The sequence below is a fragment of the Salvelinus sp. IW2-2015 genome, linkage group LG17, assembly GCF_002910315.2.
Source record: "Salvelinus sp. IW2-2015 linkage group LG17, ASM291031v2, whole genome shotgun sequence".
Taxonomy (NCBI): domain Eukaryota; kingdom Metazoa; phylum Chordata; class Actinopteri; order Salmoniformes; family Salmonidae; genus Salvelinus; species Salvelinus sp. IW2-2015.
Window position 1 is genome coordinate 21808164 of NC_036857.1, and position 21202 is coordinate 21829365.

Below are 21202 nucleotides of genomic sequence, written 5' to 3' on the forward strand. Positions count from 1 at the left end.
CCGCTATGCGGGTGTCTGCTAGCATGGATCTGCTATAGAATCTAGCCCTTAGTCAAGGCACCTTAATTGGGGAGGACGGGCTCTTAGTACTGGCTGGCACGGAATAAAGTAATTGGTATTAAACTGTGGTATTGGTACCATTCCATTCACTCTATTACAGCGATTATTATGAGCCGTCCTCCACTCAGCAGCTTCCTGTGCTGGAAACATTTGTAGTGCCTTAGTTGCATTGGTTGTTTTGCCTCTTTTTCTACTTACCTAGCACTGTAAGGCGTACTGGCCACAATTAACTCTGCACTCATAGTAAGGTTTGATGTTCATTTGCCACCAAAGAACTTCTCATGAGTACTCTTGCCATAGGAAAATAATGGGATAACATGTTTTCATTATCCTGGTTTTGAAATAATCAAATTCAGGTCAAGTGTGTTTCTTAACAGTTTTTCTTTGTGTGTTTTTTAACCAATGGTAGATAAGATATTTTAAAGACATTTAATGTTGTACAAGAGAAATGTTACCTCAGTTAGTGCACCCTTGGAAAAGTATTTTGAATGTTTGTATGCAGTTATATTAGTAAACATTAATATTTTTATTATAGACTCGTAGAAAAACAACTGATTTAGAATGAGCAATTAATTTAATTAGCAAAGAAGGGCATTTGATCATTTATGTGGTTGCATTTCAGGATGCCTATGTTATAATTGTAATATCTTTTGTAAATGTTATCTAAAAAATATAAAGTACATTTCTCAAGGAAGAATTTGGCATTGTTTTATTGTTTTATTTCTAACAGGTTTTTAATGTATTTTTTCATACTTTTGTGTGTATTTGAAATATTGAGGCATACACAATGCTTTGCGCAATAAAAGCAAGTTGTTATACAATTAGGAACTTCTCTAATAACTATGTGTCTACACATTGTATAATCACATTGTTGTTATATACACAGTACTTACTAATAACTGTGTATACTGGTTTGTGACACTCACAAGTTCAAGGATCTGAGTGCTCTCTCATAAGCTACCACTAGATGGAAGCAGCTGCACTCGAATTGGAACTTGGCCAGGGCTCATTCTGTACTTTATTTTTTTTGTTCTCACACAGGCCTAATAGCAATAAAATGGAGTGCTGCAAAATACTATGAATAATTACTAATGTTTGTTTAGAATTTCACTTGACCTAGATAACATGTTTTGTTTCATTTTCAGGGAACTAGGTAAACAAACACCCTTTCATTATGAGTCTTTGGTTGATCTGAACCCCCTCAGTAAAATTAGCAGATTTACAGCTAATTTCCTGCAATTCTAAAAATGTTTTTATAGGATGGAGAGAAATGTTTTCATTTTTGAATATGATATCTGAGTGAGAGTGACTATCAAAATCAATGGGGGCCCCTTGGTCGGTAATTCGACATGTTTACACATTTACCAATCCAACATTTTGTTTTGCTGACATGGGCAAGTTGAGTGACTGTCAGTGACTGACATAACAAGAGAAAAACTGCTGATGCACAACCACATTTTGAAATTTCACCTTGTGTATTCTACTATTCTAACTCTCAACAGTAAGTTGAGACCCCGACTGAGTTCCTTTTTTGTGTTTTTGGAAATTGATCCGTGGGCCCACAAAAGGGCCAGTTGCCCATTCCTCATCTAGAGTCTAGTCTGAGTAACCAGATAGATTTTCCTCTATGTTCACAAAAATATAATTGCAGTCACAATTCCAAATTGTCCTTCAAAAGGCTTCCTCAACCTGTGACCATATAGGAATTGTTTTGGAGTCTGAGTGTACCTGAATGCAGGCGATAGACCAAATGGGATTCAAAACCACAGACCTTTTTGATGATTATATAAGGCCGACATTGGGAAGAGCTTTGATATTCTTGGCCGATTTGAATGTTGAGGTGGTGTACTGTCCATAATGCCACTCGTTTTAATTGATTTCCCATTATTCGTTTAGTGCTCCTATCATTAACAAAGCCTTTTGGGAAACTGGGCCCAGGCAGAATGTGGAGATGAAAAATAAGTCAATACAACCCTATAGTAAAATCAACCATGGAAATGAATGTACTAGTAGTCTAGACATATGGATAATAGCAGGATATCCTTTTAAAGGTGACATAATTGTCTCATTGACATTCCACAGCATTGCAGATTACCTTGCCCTGTGGTTCACTTCACCTTTAAAATGTTGACTCCTAGGAAGTCCGATTGTTTTCTGTGTGGCACATTTGGTAACAATCGATTAGGTTGCGAGGACGCGAAAGCGTAAGAATGGCGCTGCTAAGATCCGAGATTCTTAGCTTCTCCTGTGCATACATCTTTGTTCGAGGAGTACATACCTAAGTCTCCTGATTACAAACCAAGTAATCTTACTTATAGGTCTTCATGCTCTCTTGAGAACCTTGATGATCACGAAATGGAGTCAGTCGGCAATGGTTAGGGCTCTGAAGTTAACCCAGTCCAGGATGTAGAGGGCTTACCTGTGGCAATAGGTGTGGTAGAGTCTTCCAATGTTTGCCCTGAGAATCCTACCAGAGATGATTTTGTTAGGAGTGAGATTTTTGGAAACAGTGAATTCCTGCTTTTTGGCCAATCCATATGTTGTGTCAAAATGGGTAAAGGACAAACTTGTAATGGTTACATCTATGACAGTTTCGAGAAGTGGAATTGTTTTTTTGTGTGTATTCGCCTCTCAGAGGAAGTGGGCGCTTCTAGTGACGCGGCTGGGGGCTCAACCTGTGGTGTGCTTTGCTCTCCGGAGCAGGGCACCGCTAAAAGGTGTGATCAGTGCGGTAGAGGTGGATCAAATGGAAAGGAATATTTCTAGAGTTTATAACACCTGCCATTTGGTGAAACATAGACCCAGTGGCAATGGCGAGACTGAGAATACCCTGTCTGTCTTGTTGAGCTTTGACACAGGTTCTACCTGATAAGGTCAGGTTACCTTGTATTTGCTATTCTGTGAGGGCCTATTTTCCAAACACGCTTCGGTGCTTTAGTTGCCAAGGATTCTGACATGTTACAGCAGGGAGAAGGGAGATCCCACTATATGAGAATGTGCAGGAGGGCACAGTCAGAGGGAGTGTACAGTTGGGATAGAGAAAGCACTGTGTCAACTTTGGGGGTGCCCATGCAGCTGGGGATCTGAGGTGTCCTGTGAGAGAGAGACAGGTTGAGATTGCCAGAGTTCAAGTGGGGCCAACTGTTTCCTATGCTGAGGCAATGAAGAGAGTAGAGGAAAGCCTAAGGGTGAGTGAGTTGACTCGGAGCACCCCAGTGAGTGATCAACTGCACTGCACTGATGGAGTGGAAATCACAGAAGATATATGTGGTAGTTGCAGCAGCAGAGAAATACTTGGTAATGAACGATTTTAATGAGAGAAGGGGTTCCATCCTCCCAGGCCGACTGCCTGGTGTTGGATTATTTATGGCCAAAGTAGTGGGATGGCATTTAATTGCGGTGACCAATATGTGCAATCCGCACTCCGACCTGTAAAAGGCAGCAATAGGCAACACAGCCTCTAGTCTGCCAGGAAACCACATGAAGAAGAACATGGTAACAAATGGGAAATTATGAACCTTTGAGGAGCGCACCGTCTGGGCCCGGGACAAGAGCGACAGGAGGACGTGTGTAGCGTAGGTAAAACTATCGTACAGCGCAGTGGGCTTCCACTCAATGAGTGCGGTCAATAGACATTGAAAACCGGTGCAGTCATCTAGGTGTAGGGTGTTTACGTATGCGTCAGTGATTTTCAGACAACTCCAGCAAATCGACTGTGCGTAAAACTTCAAGAAGAGGAGGTTTGTACAAGTTCGTACTGTATGTAGGACACGATTTATTGGAACATATTTTTACTTTGTCCTGTGAATTCAGATGCCTCATGTATCTATCAACCTATTTTTGAAAAAAAACTCTGACTATTTGGAAACAACCAAGCCGCTTTTTCTTGAACCATCGACATGTTCACGCGCGGATCTAAAAAACGACGGTCGAATCGCTCGGTAAGTAGATCCGCCAGAACTACAGTATGTTATGACATTGTTTTTTAGAGTCCAGGGTATCTTGTTATCTGGAAAGTACTTGCATCATTTAGAATACCTTTTATTGACAATGAATAGCGTTCATAAAGTTTATCGAGTAGGTTGCAAGTAAATATATAACGTTAGGCTAATCAATGTTGTCCGAACAAAATAGCCTATGCATTTGTTTTACTGTTTGTTATCGGCTTGATTATAGGCCTGTCTATGCTCTTTGCATGTTATAATTTGACAAGTTGCTTTGCTTCCCTTGATTTAGTTTACAGAAATTCCATTCTTTGTTTTATGACTCGAGTTGAATCGTGGTTGCGTGGGAGGGGCGTAAGGTCACTTCGTCAATGGCATTTACCTGCACAGGTTAGGGTTAGACAACTTCGGAGTATAGCCCACCCCTCACTGAACCCAGGCCACACACTTGCGGGAGCTCTGTGACACTCGTATGTGTGTGTGTGTGTGTGTGTGTGTGTGTGTGTGTGTGTGTGTGTGTGTGTGTGTGTGTACGGACACTTATTTCACAAAGACAATGTAGTCTTTATTTATTTAAGAACATTTACATGCCAAAGCATTTGAGTTTACACGTGTGGATGGTGCCAGGGAGGCCATGTTTTAGTTGAACCATGCAGTCAAGGAGGACTAGTGTAGCTGTTGATATACGCGACATCTGGCTCCTATCAGACTTGGAGCATTTCCAATGTCTTTAAAAGTGAATCTCACTGTAATTATATTGGAAGGTTGGCTTGTGAAACTCATCACACACAACTGATCCACACTATGGTCTGCATTCATGACTACTCTGTAACTACAGTATCTGTTCTATAAGAACTTCTGTGGAAGTGTTATTTGGACATTATATCAGACATATATATATTTATTTTTAAAGGCAGTTAATATTGCCATAAGGCACATGCAGGGGAGCATGCGTCTCCTTTCCTCTGCAGGAGCTTAAAACATGTAAATAAAGCTTTTAGTCAGCATCATTTTAATAGCCTGATGCAATCCTCCTATCGCAAGCTAAACATGCAGGTAGTGGAGACATGCAATAGCTGCAACATTATGCCTCTTCAGTTTTGGCATGAATTACTTGAAAGGGTGACTTGAAGTCAAGACACAACACAGTAAGCCAAGTGAGTTTGGTTGGTGTTCGCCTCTCATAGTCAAAGAGAAGATCAACTTTCAGGAAGCAATACAATCATTATTGCCTGAACATTTTATCCCTGTAGTTCTCTTATGAAAATCCCTATTGACAACATAATGAAATACTACACCTGCTGTATAGTACAGTAGAGGGAATTGAGTGTATCGCAAAAGCAAACAAACGTCTGTATGCAGTTGACATACAGTATAGGCTTAGGCAGTATATAGATTGTCATACCGACCTTGTTCCATCCCGAGATATTCGGTAATACTGGCACTGAACACAAGGGGGGTTATTTTCAAACCCCACTGAGCCTCTGTAATACGAAGGTTAGCAATGCTAACAAGTACATGCACAATCCCGTAGCGAATGCTAACAAGGGCATTGAATGGAAAGCGGGATACCTAGTCAGTTGTACAACTGAATGCATTCAACTGAAATGTGTCTACTGCGGGGGGCTGCCTTAATCGACATCCACATCATCGGTGCCCGGGGAACAGTGGGTTAACTGCCTTGCTCAGGGGCAGAACGGCAGATTTTTACCTTGTCAGCTCGGTGATTCAACCCAGCAACCTTTCGGTTACTGACCCAACGCTCCTACCCGCCAAGCTACCTGTTGAAAACATTTGATACAGTCTCAGACATAAACTATTGCAGGACAGACATTAGGCTTACTGGGGTATTTGGCAAAATCCACGGGATGGTTTTTCAATACAGTCAAAGCTATTTATTTTAAGTTTTTCAATACATTTGAATATGTGTGGCTAGTTAATACCTGCAGTCAACTTATGCAATACGCTAGGAGATAAAGCAGATTGCGTTCTTCATTTCACCTGTCATATTATTTTACATTATGAAGCTTAGGGCCTACCATAGTTCCCCAGAACAGTTGAGCCAGTCACATGTTTTTTTTGTAAATAACACAATGGGAGAAAGTGGGAGCTGGTGAGTCCAGCTGTGTATTTGGTTTACCTTGCTAGTCAGCTAAGTAAGTGGCTAAATTTAATAAGGAGACTGGGCATCATATAGTGTTTACTTTCTGCTGTGTTTGAGAAGTCAAAGCGCTTTTTTGATATCCTTGCATAGATTCTTTTTCCTCCTCTCCGTTCTCGGCCGACCTGCTCCTCCCCCCTTTTCTCAGAAGGCAGGCCTGTTGCCCTAGGGACTCCACACAGACACAGCGTGTTCACGTACTGCTCCAGAGCCAGTACTGTTCTTCCTTCAGACAAGCATGCGTCAAAACTTTGTTCATTTGCACAATGTCTCTCGTTCACATTCGCTTGTAAATGTCAAAGCTCACCAAAAATACTACCTATACTTCTGTAACTTTATGAGATGGATTTCCTGTCTTTGCAATTTGTGCGCTCGTTAGCTAGCAGCCTCTATTGAAATTCTCTGTTAGTTAGTGAATTTATTTGCATTCTGGTAATAGACACCCAATTGGCTTTTTTAGTGCCTCCTTGTGTATGAAGACCGTTATACTGTAAATCCGAGGATGAGAGAAGGATGGTATGATGATATGAACATCTGGATACCGCCAAACCATAACAGACATCCCAGCTCATAAAGTTATACAAGTAACTCAAAAATGCTACTCAGCTTGCTGCACACACAAAACAAATATTGGACTGCAAGGCTATTGATCCAGGAGGGGATTCTCTGCTGTTACCAAGAGAATCTTGATTTTGCAAGAAGCTAACCACTTAGCTAGATAACTTGCTACTAAATTAGCCTACCAAATGCACAACTGCAGAGCATTTAGCACATTTTAGAAAGTTCACTTAGTACACTGAACAAAAATATGATTGCAACATGTAAAGTGTTGGCCCCATGTTTCATGAGCTGAAATAAAATATCCCAGAAATGTTCCATATGCAGAAAGCTTATTTTTTCTCAAATTCTGTGCACAAATTTGTTTACGTCCCTGTTAGTGCACATTTTTCTTTGCCAAGATAATCCATCTACCTATGGTATATCAAGAAGCTGATTAAACAGCATGATCATTACACAGGTGAACCTTGTGCTGGGGACAATGAAAGGCCACTCTAACATGTGCAGTTTTGTCACACAACACAATGCCACAGATGTTTTGAGGAAGCGTGCAGTTCAAAGTTGTTTCAGAGAATTTGGCAGTACGTCCAACCGGCCTTACAATCGCAGAACACGTGTATGGCGTTGTGTGGGCGAACGATTTGTTGATGTCAATGTTGTGAACAGAGTGCTCCATGGTGCGGTAATGGTATGGTACCGACAACAAACACAATTGCATTTTATCAATGGCAATTTGAATGTTTGAATGCACAAAAATACATTGACGAGATCCTTAGGCCCATTGTGAGGCTCATTTTTGTTTAAGCTATCTATGACTAACAGATGCATATCTGTATTCCCAGTCATGTGAAATCCATAGATTAGGGCCTCATTTATTCATTTCAATTGACTGATTTCCTCATATGAATTATAACTCAGTAAAATCAAGGAAATTGTTTCATGTTGCATTTATATTTATATTTTTGTTCAGTATGGTTATAAGATATCAAGCTTGCAAAATAAAATAAAATACTGTAACTAGATCACCTGGTGCGTGCTGCACAATAGTCAGTGACTCACAAAGCTCCGGTCTCTTGTGCTTGTAAACAAACACTATGTGTCTGGGGACTACAAGTAAGCTTCAAAATAAAAAATAATGAGACAGGTGAAATGAAGAATGGAATCTTCTTTATCTCCTAACGTATTGCACAAGTTGACTGCAGATATTCAAATGTATTAAACAAACTGCAAATAAATAGTTTCGACAGTATTGAAAAACCATCCCATAGCTATTTCCAAATACCCCGGTATATGATATATGGTATACAACTCAAGCCTAATACAGTGCGATAGCCTATTGTAGGGAACGGGGATGTGTTCCTGACATTCCAGAGAGAAGAGCAAGATAGGCCTATGTGTGTTGTGGTTAGTGAAGCTTTCCCTGCAGGCTGTGTGTTTGATGTATTGAGTCCAGCCCAGTGTGTAGTGTAACTAACATGTCTCAGTGAGTTAGGCTGCACAGGCCTGTGACCTCTGACCACTCCCCTGAGTTAATGTTTAACTCTTCAAACACTGAACACATCCTGCTGTCTCCATTCCAGCATCTGTTATTCTATGCATTGCAACAACGTTACTATGTAAATTGTTATAACATGGGTATAAGAGCAACAAAGTGTTACTTAACATTACCATTGTATGACTATGATGGCATTGGTCAGCTTTTAGGTAAAGGGTCTAACAGCTAACTTTCTGCAGCCTCATAATCTAGCTGACTGCTGTGTCCACCTGGCCATAACACGCATGAGCCTGAGAACAAACGCACAATATCTCACCCCCGCCTTGTAATTTAAAAAAAGCTTGTTGGATAAAGCGGATTATCAAGGTCAAAAGCAGTAACTAAAGTATGGTCTATGTATGTGTGTTGGCGAGCGTTCATGTGTACGCTCTCCTATACAGATGTGCAATCTTAATTTGATCACTGTTGTCGCAGATAATCTTCCTGTGCAGGATGAAATGCAACCTTGTAGCGTATTCTAGGTTTAAAAAGGCTTCTAAAGTTTGTAATTTCCACTTTAAAATATCAGACTTGATTTTCTCTAATGAAAAATGTATCAACGCCTACAAAAATGTCCATTCATAATAATCAAAATTTCCTGTTGCTGCAGAATTTATTTTCCTGCTGTGAGAAACTGTTCAAATTTGCTTTTAATGGAGAGAATAAGAGTTTTTTTTCTTGTGTGATACTACAAACAAACCTATTGTCAATTCAAATGTTCTATTTACTCCTCACATATAGTTTATAAACTCACTTCCTACCTCTGCAGTCCCCACCCATCACATCCCCTACTTCAGATAGCAAAGTAGGCTAACCCACTGCAGGGACAGAAACGTGATGTATATTTTCTCTTGCTGAGAGATGTGAAGGAAACACATGAAACCCACATTACCTTGACTTATGTTACACTGTCTGAGAGTGTCTTCTTGACACTTGATCATCTCCTTCCCATGTTGTCTTGCACATGATGAATTTCGACTCGCTGCTCTTGTCTTCATTCAAGGAAAAATCATCCTAAAGGAACAAAAGTTGTATGATGGATCTGAAGTTTTCCATTACAAACTTTATTTGTCATGGTAATGATATGGAGCTAACATCCCCTCTCTCTCTGTGAACACGATAGTGTTAATTAGAACCAGCTTGGCGGGTATTGATGCATTTCTTTCTGGATCAGTTTACAGATGGGACCATTTTAATGCCAGCTTTTTCTCCGTGAGCAGAATGGATCAGCTTTATGACGGGGATGAAGTTTGACCTTGTGTTTCACATTTATTCACTGTTATGAAGTACATGAATGTAATGCCTACATAACGATCATCATCTGCCTTCTAGCATTGATCAACTCCCATAAATGTTTTAAATTGATTGTAAAGTCAGAGAGCAGTGTGCTATTATCTACAATATGTGTGTTTACGGACATATTCAATCAATCCTTATCCCAGTCTGCTGTTCCCACATGCTTCAAGAGGGCCACCATTGTTCCTGTTCCCAAGAAAGCTAAGGTAACTGAGCTAAACGACTACCGCCCCGTAGCACTCTTCCGTCATCATGAAGTGCTTTGAGAGACTAGTCAAGGACCATATCACCTCCACCCTACCTGACACCTTAGACCCACTCCAATTTGCTTACCGTCCCAATAGGTCCACAGACGATGCAATCGCAACCACACTGCACAGAGGAATACCTATGTGAGAATGCTGTTCATCGACTACAGCTCAGCATTTAACACCATAGTACCCTCCAAACTCGTCATCAAGCACGAGACTCTGGGTCTCGACCCCGCCCTGTGCAACTGGGTACTGGACTTCCTGATGGGCCGCCCCCAGGTGGTGAGGGTAGGTAACAACATCTCCACCCCGCTGATCCTCAACACTGGGGCCCCACAAGGGTGCGTTCTGAGCCCTCTCCTGTACTCCCTGTTCACCCACGACTACGTGGCCATGCACGCCTCCAACTCAATCATCAAGTTTGCGGACGACACTACAGTGGTAGGCTTGATTACCAACAACGACGAGACGGCCTACAGGGAGGAGGTGAGGGCCCTCGGAGTGTGGTGTCAGGAAAATAACCTCACACTCAATGTCAACAAGACAAAAGAGATGATTGTGGACTTCAGGAAACAGCAGAGGGAGCAGCCCCCTATCCACATTGACGGTACAGTGGTGGAGAGGGTAGTAAGTTTTAAGTTGCTCGGCGTACACATCACGGACAAACTGAATTGGTCCACCCACACAGACAGCGTTGTGAAGAAGGCGCAGCAGCGCCTCTTCAACCTCAGGAGGCTGAAGAAATTCGGCTTGTCACCAAAAGCACTCACAAACTTCTAACAGGATGCCAATCGAGAGCATCCTGTCGGGCTGTATCACCGCCTGGTACGGCAACTGCTCCGCCCACAACCGTAAGGCTCTCCAGAGGGTAGTGAGGTCTGCACGCATCACCGGGGCAAACTACCTGCCCTCCAGGACACCTACACCACCCGATGTCACAGGAAGGCCAAAAAATCATCAAGGACAACAACCACCCGAGTCCCTGCCTGTTCACCCCGCTATCATCCAGAAGGCGAGGTCAGTACAGGTGCATCAAAGCAGGGACCGAGAGACTGAAAAACAGCTTCTATCTCAAGGCCATCAGACTGTTAAACAGCCACCACTAACATCGAGTGGCTGCTGCCAACATACTGACTCAACTCCAGCTCACTTTAATAATGGAAATTGATTAATAATGGAAATTGATCAAAAATGTTCACTAGCCACTTTAAATAATGGCACTTAATATAATGTAGTTATAACTGTACTCTATCATCTACTGCATCTTGCATCTTTATGTAATACATGTATCACTAGCCATTTAAACTATGCCACTTTGTTACATACCCTACATTACTCATCTCATATGTACAGTGGGGCAAAAAAGTATTTAGTCAGCCACCAATTGTGTAAGTTCTCCCCCTTAGAAAGATAGAGAGGCCTGTAATTCATCATAGGTACACTTCAACTAGACAACAAATGAGAAAAAAAATCCAGAAATCACATTGTAGGATTTTTAATGAATTTATTTGCAAACTATGATGGAAAATAAGTATTTGGTCAATAACAAAAGTTTATCTCAATACTTTGTTATATACCCTTTGTTGGTAATGACAAGAGTCAAACGTTTTCTGTAAGTCTTCACAAGGTTTTCACACACTGTTGCTGGTATTTTGGCCATTCCTCCATGCAGATCTCCTCTAGAGCAGTGATGTTTTGGGGCTGTTGCTGGGCAACACGCACTTTCAACTCCTCCAAAGATTTTCTATGGGGTTGAGATCTGGAGACTGGCTAGGCCACTCCAGGACTCTTGAAATGCTTCTTACGAAGCCACTCCTTCGTTGCCCGGGCGGTGTTTGGGATCATTGTCATGCTGAAAGACCAGCCATGTTTCATCTTCAATGCCTTGCGGGGAAGGAGGTTTTCACTCAAAATCTCACGATACATGGCCCCATTCATTCTTCCTTTACACGGATCAGTCGTCTGGTCCCTTTGCAGAAAAAAGCCAACCAAAGCATGATGTTCCACCCCATGCTTCACAGTAGGTATGGTGTTCTTTGGATGCACACAGCATTACTTGATCCAAACACAACGAGTAGAGTTTTTACCAAAAAGTTATTTGGTTTCATCTGACCATATGACATTCTCCAATCTTCTTCGGATCATCCAAATGCTCTCTAGCAAACTTCAGACGGGCCTGGACTGTACTGGCTTAAGCAGGGGGACACGTCTGGCACTGCAGGATTTGAGTCCCTGGCGGCGTAGTGTTTTACTGATGGTAGGCTTTGTTACTTTGGTCCCAGCTCTCTGCAGGTCATTCACTAGGTCCCCCATGTGGATCTGGATTTTTGCTCACCGTTCTTGTGATCATTTTGACCCCACGGGGTAGATCTTGCGTGGAGCCCCAGATCGAGGGAGATTATCAGTGTCTTGTATGTTCTCCATTTCCTAATAATTGCTCCCACAGTTGATTTCTTCAAACCAAGCTGCTTACCTATTGCAGATTCAGTCTTCCCAGCCTGGTACAGGTCTACAATTTTGTTTCTGGTGTCCTTTGACAGCTCTTTGGTCTTGGCCATAGTGGAGTTTGGAGTGTGACTGTTTGAGGTTGTGGACAGGTGTCTTTTATACTGATCAAGTTCAAACAGGTGCCATTAATACAGGTAACGGAGTGGGAGACAGAGGAGCCTCTTAAAGAAGAAGTTACAGGTCTGTGAGAGCCAGAAATCTTGCTTGTTTGTAGGTGACCAAATACTTATTTTCCACCATAACTTGCAAATAAATTCATTAAAAATCCTACAATGTGATTTTCTGGATTTTTTTTTCTCATTTTGTCTGTCATAGTTGAAGTGTACCTATTATGAAAATTACAGGCCTCTCATCTTTTTAATCTTTTTTTGCCCCACTGTATATACTGTACTCGATACCATCTACTGCATTTTGCCTATGCCGTTCTGTACCATCACTCATTCATATATCTTTATGTACATATTCTTTATCCCTTTACACTTGTGTGTATAAGGTAGTAGTTGTGGAATTGTTAGGTTAGATTACTCGTTGGTTATTACTGCATTGTCGGAACTAGAAGCACAAGCATTTCGCTACACTCGCATTAACATCTGCTAACCATGTGTATGTGACAAATAAAATTTTATTTGATTTCACTGCTGAGTATGCTGATTCAACCACACGTGTACTGAACCGAACAGTACTTTACTGGCCTAACAATTGTTAGGTAATATTTTATGTATCTTTATTGCAAATACTAATGCTCCTCCGCAAGCTTTTTTTGTAGTTCCTCTGTTATTTGCTCTACCCACAATCCCAAATGCACTGCATGGTTTGCAGGCCCTCTAACTTCTCTCCCCAGGACTCTAATCCTCCATTTGTCAATACAACATGATTGTGCTACTCCTCCCATCTTTCTCTCTGTATTTATTGCACACTTTGCTGGGCTTTCCCAGGGAGTCCCGTGCTCTGCTGGAGAGTTACACAAGTCAGGGATCAGTAGGCATGACAGAGGGCAATGTGGCTTCACAAAATGTTTGTTTTTAGCACACGTGTTACCATGGATCGCATTCCCCAGAGACAAAAGAGTCTGCTCTCTGACTGTGAAAGATTGCGTAAGCATGTGTGTTCAGGACACGGTATGACGTACAAAAAAATATATATATGTGTGTTTGTATTCTTAATGGATGTCAACTTGGAGGGGAACGTTTGAAGAAGACTTACTTCCTCAGTACTCCGGACCGTTTGGTTTGTGTGACTAGAGTTGGGGATTGTTTATACATCCTACTGATTTAATGTAGATATCTTACAATACATACATGTCTGAGCGTGCACGTACGTGTCTCTGTGTAGTTATTCAATCCCACAACAGTTGCAATACAACTATGTGGAACCATTCAATGTTATTTTCCATAGCGTGTTCTTTCCTAACCTGTTGATGCTGTTCATAGATTGGGCGTTTTGAGCTAAGGGGTGTGTGATGGCGCCATTGGTAGATTGATGTTGAAGTGCATCGGGTTGAGCCGTTAAACTCTTTCTCAACGACCTGCAAACATATCAACATCTGGACTCCGTTAACGAACAGGCACATTTATACAGTGATGACTAGAGCAAAATGCAGAGGTGTTTTCTCTGTTCAACGACATCCAAAATATTGGTCTACTGCATCTCTGTTGACACTGACTGCAGCCCCATCATAATAACCTTCAGTACACAAGCCATAAAAGGCCTATCTCAAATGGTATAACTGGCTTGACATGAATATTAACGTTTCATTCACCCTATGTACTGAGATGTTAAACAACAGATCAAGATAAAGTTGCACACAGGTGCTTTCCCAAATGGATTTGCTTTATTGGCATGTGTATGTCTGTGAGAGACGGATAAGTAGCCTGCATGCGTGTGTCTGTACAGTTTTTAAGATTGTTCAAGGGAGTCTATTTTTTTGGCAACATCCTGTGTTTTTGTCTCGTGGCAGTGACTCTCCGTCTCTCTCACTTATCTGAGAAATATAGTTTTGCTAACCATCCCATCCTTCCCTTCCTATTGTTTGGAAGGGCTGGTTAATTATGCTTTGCATAATAAAACAAGAGGACTGACATTTTCATGGTGTGAAGCAACTTTTTATCCTATACTGTATATCAACATCGAATGTAAGGAAAGAGCCAATTATTGAGAGGAGGGTCGGTTTAGAAAGTGGGAGAAGGGAGGCAGGATGACAGCGCTAGAGCAAAGTGGAGACAGTGACTACATGGAGAGGGAAAGCAAAAGGTGGCACACTTCCTCTCATCTGTTTCCTTCCTCTCATCTGTTTCCTTCCTCTTATCTTTAAAAAGAGACTCCACGGAAGAGCAGTAGTCACACACTCTCTCAAAGACTACTTAACTGAATAGAGACACACACACACCAATACTAATCCACAAGTCAATATTTAGCTTTTTCATGTAGGTCATCTGTTTATGGTTTGTTGAATGTGCTTTGAGAACTTCTGAATTTGCCAAATGACTTGTGATCGTGTGTGGCTAGAGTCCCACTCCCAACAGGAGCTGTAGTACGGGGGTTGGACCCAGTTACTGGGCTGTTTCTTCTGGACTTGACAAGAGCTTAGCCCGTTCCTCTAACCCCTTGCCACATAGCAGCGAGCACTCGGCACGTAATCCGCTCACCCACCCGCTCCACACACACAAAGCTGGGTAATGGACAAGCCGTCTGTGCAAGCATACACACAGACCTTTCACATGCATATGAATCAGGGGCTGGAAACAATTATTTCCCAATCATTAAGTTCTGAACAGAACCATCCTTTTTTTGTTTCGTTCTACTGTTCCAGACAGAGAAATAAAGTTCTGAACTGTTTAGAACCCCCCAAAAATGACGGTTTCGATGGTTCCTTTTTAAGCCTCTGATATCGACATTTAGCTCGTCATTAAATTAGGCCCACAGAATTATACCTATGGAGGAGCAGCTTCCTTAAAGGAACTTTGAATGTCTTTGAACTTCAGAGAGTTGGCTTAACGTTGGACTAGCTAGCTAGCTAACAAGCTTGTGTGTGCAGAGCGGCACCAGAATTAAAATAAAACGTCTTAGCTTTTTTCTAGTTAATCCAAATGTGAAAACTATAGTATCCTTAACTAGCACTGAAAAGGTTAATCAATTTTTCTCTCATTAAAAATCTCTCACTAATTTCTGAATCACGCTTGTAACGTCAGTAGGCTACTAGACTATGCTTCGGAGGGGCAGGTTGCCTACACACACACACTTGCAAAGATTTTCAGCTGACAGGCAGACACTGGAATAAGTTTCTGAGTGACAGACTTTGCATAGGCGATTTGTTGTGTTTTTGTGGGACTGGGGAAAAATGCCCTGAATGTAAAATAATGTTATTAACCGGTTCCCATACTTTTAAAAATAACTATTCTGTTCCAGAACAGTGTAGATCACTTTCGTTCTGATTCTGTTCCTCGACAAATGTCCTTATTTGTCGGCTCAGTACCCTGAACCTGTTCCAACCCGTGATAGGAATACAGTCACAACATAATGTGTGTACACATAAACATGCACAACCCTACCCTATTAACATAGACCATTTTACACATTATTTACACGCATATACTCACAGATGACATCACACACATGGAATATGAGCAACCACTCTGGCATAAAGTACACTGATGTGTATTTGAACCAATGCAATCCTACTTCTCTGTCAATCACAATGCTTTGCAGTACTATACATTTTATGATGTAGATTAGTGAGAGAATGAGTCCTGTGTGATCGTAAAGTCTTGTCCGAACAAGCAATCATCATATATTATGCAATCAAACTGCAATTGTGCAAATTGAGGGTGTAAAGGATTTTTCCATGCATTTCCCTGGATCTCAGTGAATTTACTTTGCTTCCTGGAGAATAATCTATTGAGAAAGATCATTCCTCTCAAATACTATGCAGCAAATGACAGTAGGGATAGACCTCTCTAAGTCCGTCCGTACTGCCTTTTGATTTAAAGTGGAATGACAACTTTACTTGTGTGACCGTTTCTCCTCCCATTCACTCACTGTCAAGTGAAATAAATAAATGCTGTATTTGTTCATCATTTTATCGTCATTGTTTGTGATGCATGATTGGTGTTATCGTACTTGGTATCTAATGTCATGTTGTGGTTTCAGGAGGAGGAAAACCCAGACCAGGGACAACCATGTATGAGATGTGGAGACCAGTGTCCAGGCTTTCACATGCATGGCTGGAGGTAGGCCTCTCATACTCCCGTCACATACTCTAAATACTCCCTCCTCGCCTCCTCACAGGATCATAGACATTGTTCTCAAGATATTTCATGTGATTATATTTCACGTCATAGGTTTCTTTACTTTCATTTCGGATTCATAACTCATATGTATTATAGATCTGATCCGTTTAGTGCAGGCAGTGCCTTCTTGTGTGTCGCCTGTCGCTATTTGGTTGTCACTTCATTATTGAGGAAGAGTCACATGGCTAACTTAGTATAATTTGCATAATTAGAGGTGATTTCTGACAACAATTGGGTCTGTGTGTTTGTATATCAGAGTGGACTGGGCCCTTGGAGAGATTAACACAACTGTGTCCATGTTGAGAGCAGGCCTAGATATTGACTCAAACAAACATTATCCACACACAACACATTTACCACATCCAGAGCAGATAAAGCGCCCAGCAGTGTATATGGAAAGGTCATAGAGAATCTAGGCTATAGACACAAAAGCATATTAAGCAAATGTGAGAGCAGCTGCACTTTGTGTGTGTGTGGACGTTATCCACACACAACACGCACAACCTCTGAGGGCAAGGGATTACCACTAGACATGCATGTGGTTTAGCTTGTTTTTTTGGGTACTTTTCAAAGGGTTAATATATATATTTTTTAATGATTTAACCTTTATTTAACTAGGAAGGTCCGTTAAGAACAAATTCTTATTTACAATGACGGCCTACCCCGGCCAAACCCTAACCCGGAAGATGCTGGGCCAATTGTGCGCCGCCCTATGGGACCAACCAATCACGGCCAGTTGTGATACAGCGTGGAATCGAACCAGGGTCTGTAGGGACTCCTATAGCACGGAGGTGCAGTGCCTTAGACCGCTGCGCCACTCGGTAGAGCCATAATATGCTATGGATGGATGTAGCCCTATTTTACATGACACTGTAGGCATTCTACATACTGTATCTCAATTAATAAATGAAGAAGAGGTGTTTTAAATAAATGCAAGATGACAAATTTGAAATCTTGGAATGGAAATGGCAGAGATCATAAGAGAAGCTTTGCTAAACTAAATTGCGTCTTGACTTGGTCTTACTACCAGAGAGTATGAAATAGCTGAGCGTTGAACTGGAACAAACTCTAGTGGACACAAGGGGAATTCCACCAGGCTTAGAGGTGAGTCTTTGTCTACCGGTGCATTAAAAACATTTTAACATAATCTATACAGCTAACTGTACCCCTGGAATTAGTATCTGTCAGTTGGAATGTTTTTCAACCATCTATGGTCATATAGCAGTCCAGTCAGTGTCCCCAATGTCTTTCCGAGCAGCAACTAGTTTTCCGCTCCTCTTTCTTCTGTGTTGTACAGTCCCCCTGTATGAACTCCCTCTCCCCTCCTCACTGTGTCAGCCAGCTGGGTCTCTTGGTTAGTCCTAATCCTGTCCGTCACCCTAATAAGATTAGCCCGTTCAGCCCATGCTACTGCCGCCACCGCTGTGATGGAAGCCCCTAACCCCCCCCCCCCCCCCCTCCTGAATCTCTCCCCCCCTCCCCTTTCCCTTCTCCTCATCCCTTTCTTTCAGCTCCTGCCTCTGCCACCACCGCTGTGATAGAGCCGTAACCCCCCCCCCCCCTTCATCCCTCGTTCACTTTCCCTCCCTCTCCCATCCCTCTCTGGCTTTTCACTGTCCTTGCTCAGTTAATAAGCACTTTATGAGGAAGGGCAGTTTTGATTTAGGACCAGTAATCTTTTGAAAGACATATTTTTTTTTTTTTACCTTTATTTAAGCGGGGATCTCATTGAGACCATTATATATTTGGAAGGGAGCCCTGCATGACAAGACCAGCAGCAATTACACTTTAAAAGTTAGAAACACAAATACTTCAATCAAGGCGGGAGCATAGGAAACACAGAAAAATACAAAAACACAATTATAAAATAAAAAAAACACATTCCTCTGTGAAGAGATCCTCCACCATCAATCTGAACTGTCGAAAGGCACCAAATCATCCAACTGTAGGGTATTCTGAAGATTGTTCCATAAGTGTGGTGCGAAGAAACTAAAAGCTGTTTTACCTAAATCGGTAGTGACAGAAGGAATTTCAAGAGTTAGCCAACACTGTGAGCGGGAATGGTATCTCGTACTTCATATAGGTTAGGAACGGTGTTAGGTAATGGGGTAATTTTTGCTTAAGAGCATTATGAACAAACAGAATGCAATGTTTCGACCACCACAACACTGAGGGCCAGCCCACTTTCTGATAGAGAATGCAGTGATGAGTGCAAAATCGCGCAAGGCTTGAGGTTAACACAGATTGCAATTCTGACTATTTTCTTAAGTGCTCCCTTAGTTGTTTTAGTGAAACACTGTTACCACCGATAAATCCACTATAATTGAGAATTTCAATAAGCATTTCTCTACGGCTGGCCATGCTTTCACCTGGCTACCCCTACCCCGGTCAACTGCCCGGCACCCTCCACGGCAACCCGCCCAAGTCCCCACCATTTCTCCTTCTCCCAAATCCAGATAGCTGATGTTCTGAAAGAGCTGCAAAATCTGGAACCCTACAAATCAGCAGGGCTAGACAATCTGGACCCTCTCTTTCTAAAACTATCTGCCGAAATTGTTGCGACCCCTATTACTAGCCTGTTCAACCTCTTTCGTATCGTCTGAGATTCCCAAAGATTGGAAAGCTGCTGCGGTCATCCCCCTCTTCAAAGGGGTTGACACTCTAGACCCAAACTGCTGCAGACCTATATCTATCCTACCCTGTCTTTCTAAGGTCTTCGAAAGCCAAGTTAACAAACAGATTACTGACCATTTCGAATCCCACCGTACCTTCTCCGCTATGCAATCTGGATTCAGAGCTGGTCATGGGTGCACCTCAGCCACACTCATGGTCCTAAACTATATCTTAACCGCCATCGATAAGAGACATTACTGTGCAGCCGTATTCATGGACCTGGCCAAGGCTTTCGACTCTGTCAATCACAACATTCTTATTGGCAGACTCGACAGCCTTGGTTTCTCAAATGATTGCCTCGCCTGGTTTACCAACTACTTCTCWGATAGAGTTCAGTGTGTCAAATCGGAGGGCCTGTTGTCCGGACCTCTGGCAGTCTCTATGGGGGTGCCACAGGGTTCAATTCTCGGGCCGACTCTCTTCTCTGTATACATCAATGATGTCGTTCTTGCTGCTGGTGATTCTCTGATCCACCTCTACGCAGACGACACCATTCTGTAGACTTCTGGCCCCTCTTTGGACACTCTGTTAACTAACCTCCAGACGAGCTTCAATGCCATACAACTCTCCTTCCGTGGCCTCCAATTGCTCTTAAATGCAAGTAAAACTAAATGCATGCTATTCAATCGATCACTGCCCTCACCTGCCCGCCTGTCCAGCATCACTACTCAGGACGGCTTTGACTTAGAATACATGGACAACTACAAATACCTAGGTGTCTGGTTAGACTGTAAACTCTCCTTCCAGACTCACATTAAGCATCTCCAATCCAAAATTAAATCTAGAATCGGCTTCCTATATCGCAACAAAGCATCCTTCACTCATGCTGCCAAACATACCCTCGTAAAACTGACCATCCTACCAATCCTCGACCTCGGCGATGTCATTTACAAAATAGCCTCCAAGACTGCATCCAATTTGTTTGTTGAGTAGAGTGTATCACAGTGCCATCAGTTTTATCACCAAAGCCCCATATACTACCCACCACTGCGACCTGTACGCTCTTGTTGGCTGGCCCTCGCTTCATACTCGTCGCCAAACCCACTGGCTACAGGTTATCTACAAGTCTTTGCTAGGTAAAGCCCCGCCTTATCTCAGCTCACTGGTCATCATAGCAGCACCCACTCGTAGCACGTGCTCCAGCAGGTATATCTCACTGGTCACCCCCAAAGCCAATTCCTCCTTTGGCCGCCTCTCCTTACAGTTCTCTGCTGCCAATGACTGGAACGAACTGCAAAAATCACTGAAGCTGGAGACTCATATCTCCCTCACTAGCTTTAAGCACCAGCTGTCAGAGCAGCTCACAGATCACTGCACCTGTACATAGCCCATCTGTAAACAGCCCATCCAATCTACCTCATCCCCATACTGTATTTATTTATTTATTTATTTATTTATCTTGCTACTTTGCACCCCAGTAGCTCTACTTGCACATTCATCTTCTGCACATCTACCATTCCAGTGTTTAATTGCTATATTGTAATTACTTCGCCACCATGGCCTATTTATTGCCTAAACTCTCGTATCTTACCTCATTTGCACTCACTGTATATAGACTTTTTGTTTTCTTTTTTCTACTGTATTATTGACTGTATGTTTTGTTTATTCCATGTGTAACTCTGTTGCTGTATGTGTCTAATTGCTATGCTTTATCTTGGCCAGGTCGCTGTTGCAAATGAGAACTTGTTCTCTACTAGCCTACCTGGTTAAATAAAGGTGAAATATATATATTTTTAAAGATATACTGTAAGTTTAACAACTTTGAGTCACAGATTAACAGTCTGTTATAGTCCGTTTCGTTATGGTGAAGTTATTGAATGTAGGAAAGACATTGGGCCAAATTGAGAGTTTACTTGGTTGGTGACATGGATTTTTTTGTTTTGTTTAACGTTCCAGTCTGGTATCGGAAGAATGAGAGGTGTTTAATTGTT

General features: G+C 42.0%; 1 protein-coding gene across 2 annotated transcripts in view; it reads left to right on the plus strand.

The window, feature by feature from the left end:
- The first annotated feature begins 3542 nt into the window (after positions 1-3542).
- The window catches only part of LOC111977127 (prickle-like protein 2), a 41800-nt gene continuing 24140 nt past the window's right edge, over positions 3543-21202 (plus strand). The window contains exons 1-2 of one of the 2 annotated variants that reach the window (XM_024006444.2): positions 3543-4001; positions 16459-16538. In XM_024006444.2, coding sequence (XP_023862212.1) covers positions 3960-4001; positions 16459-16538 — 122 coding nt within the window. In that variant the 5' untranslated portion in view covers positions 3543-3959. The remainder of the gene's footprint in view (positions 4002-16458; positions 16539-21202) is intronic. The other variant, XM_024006445.2, reaches the window with a different exon arrangement.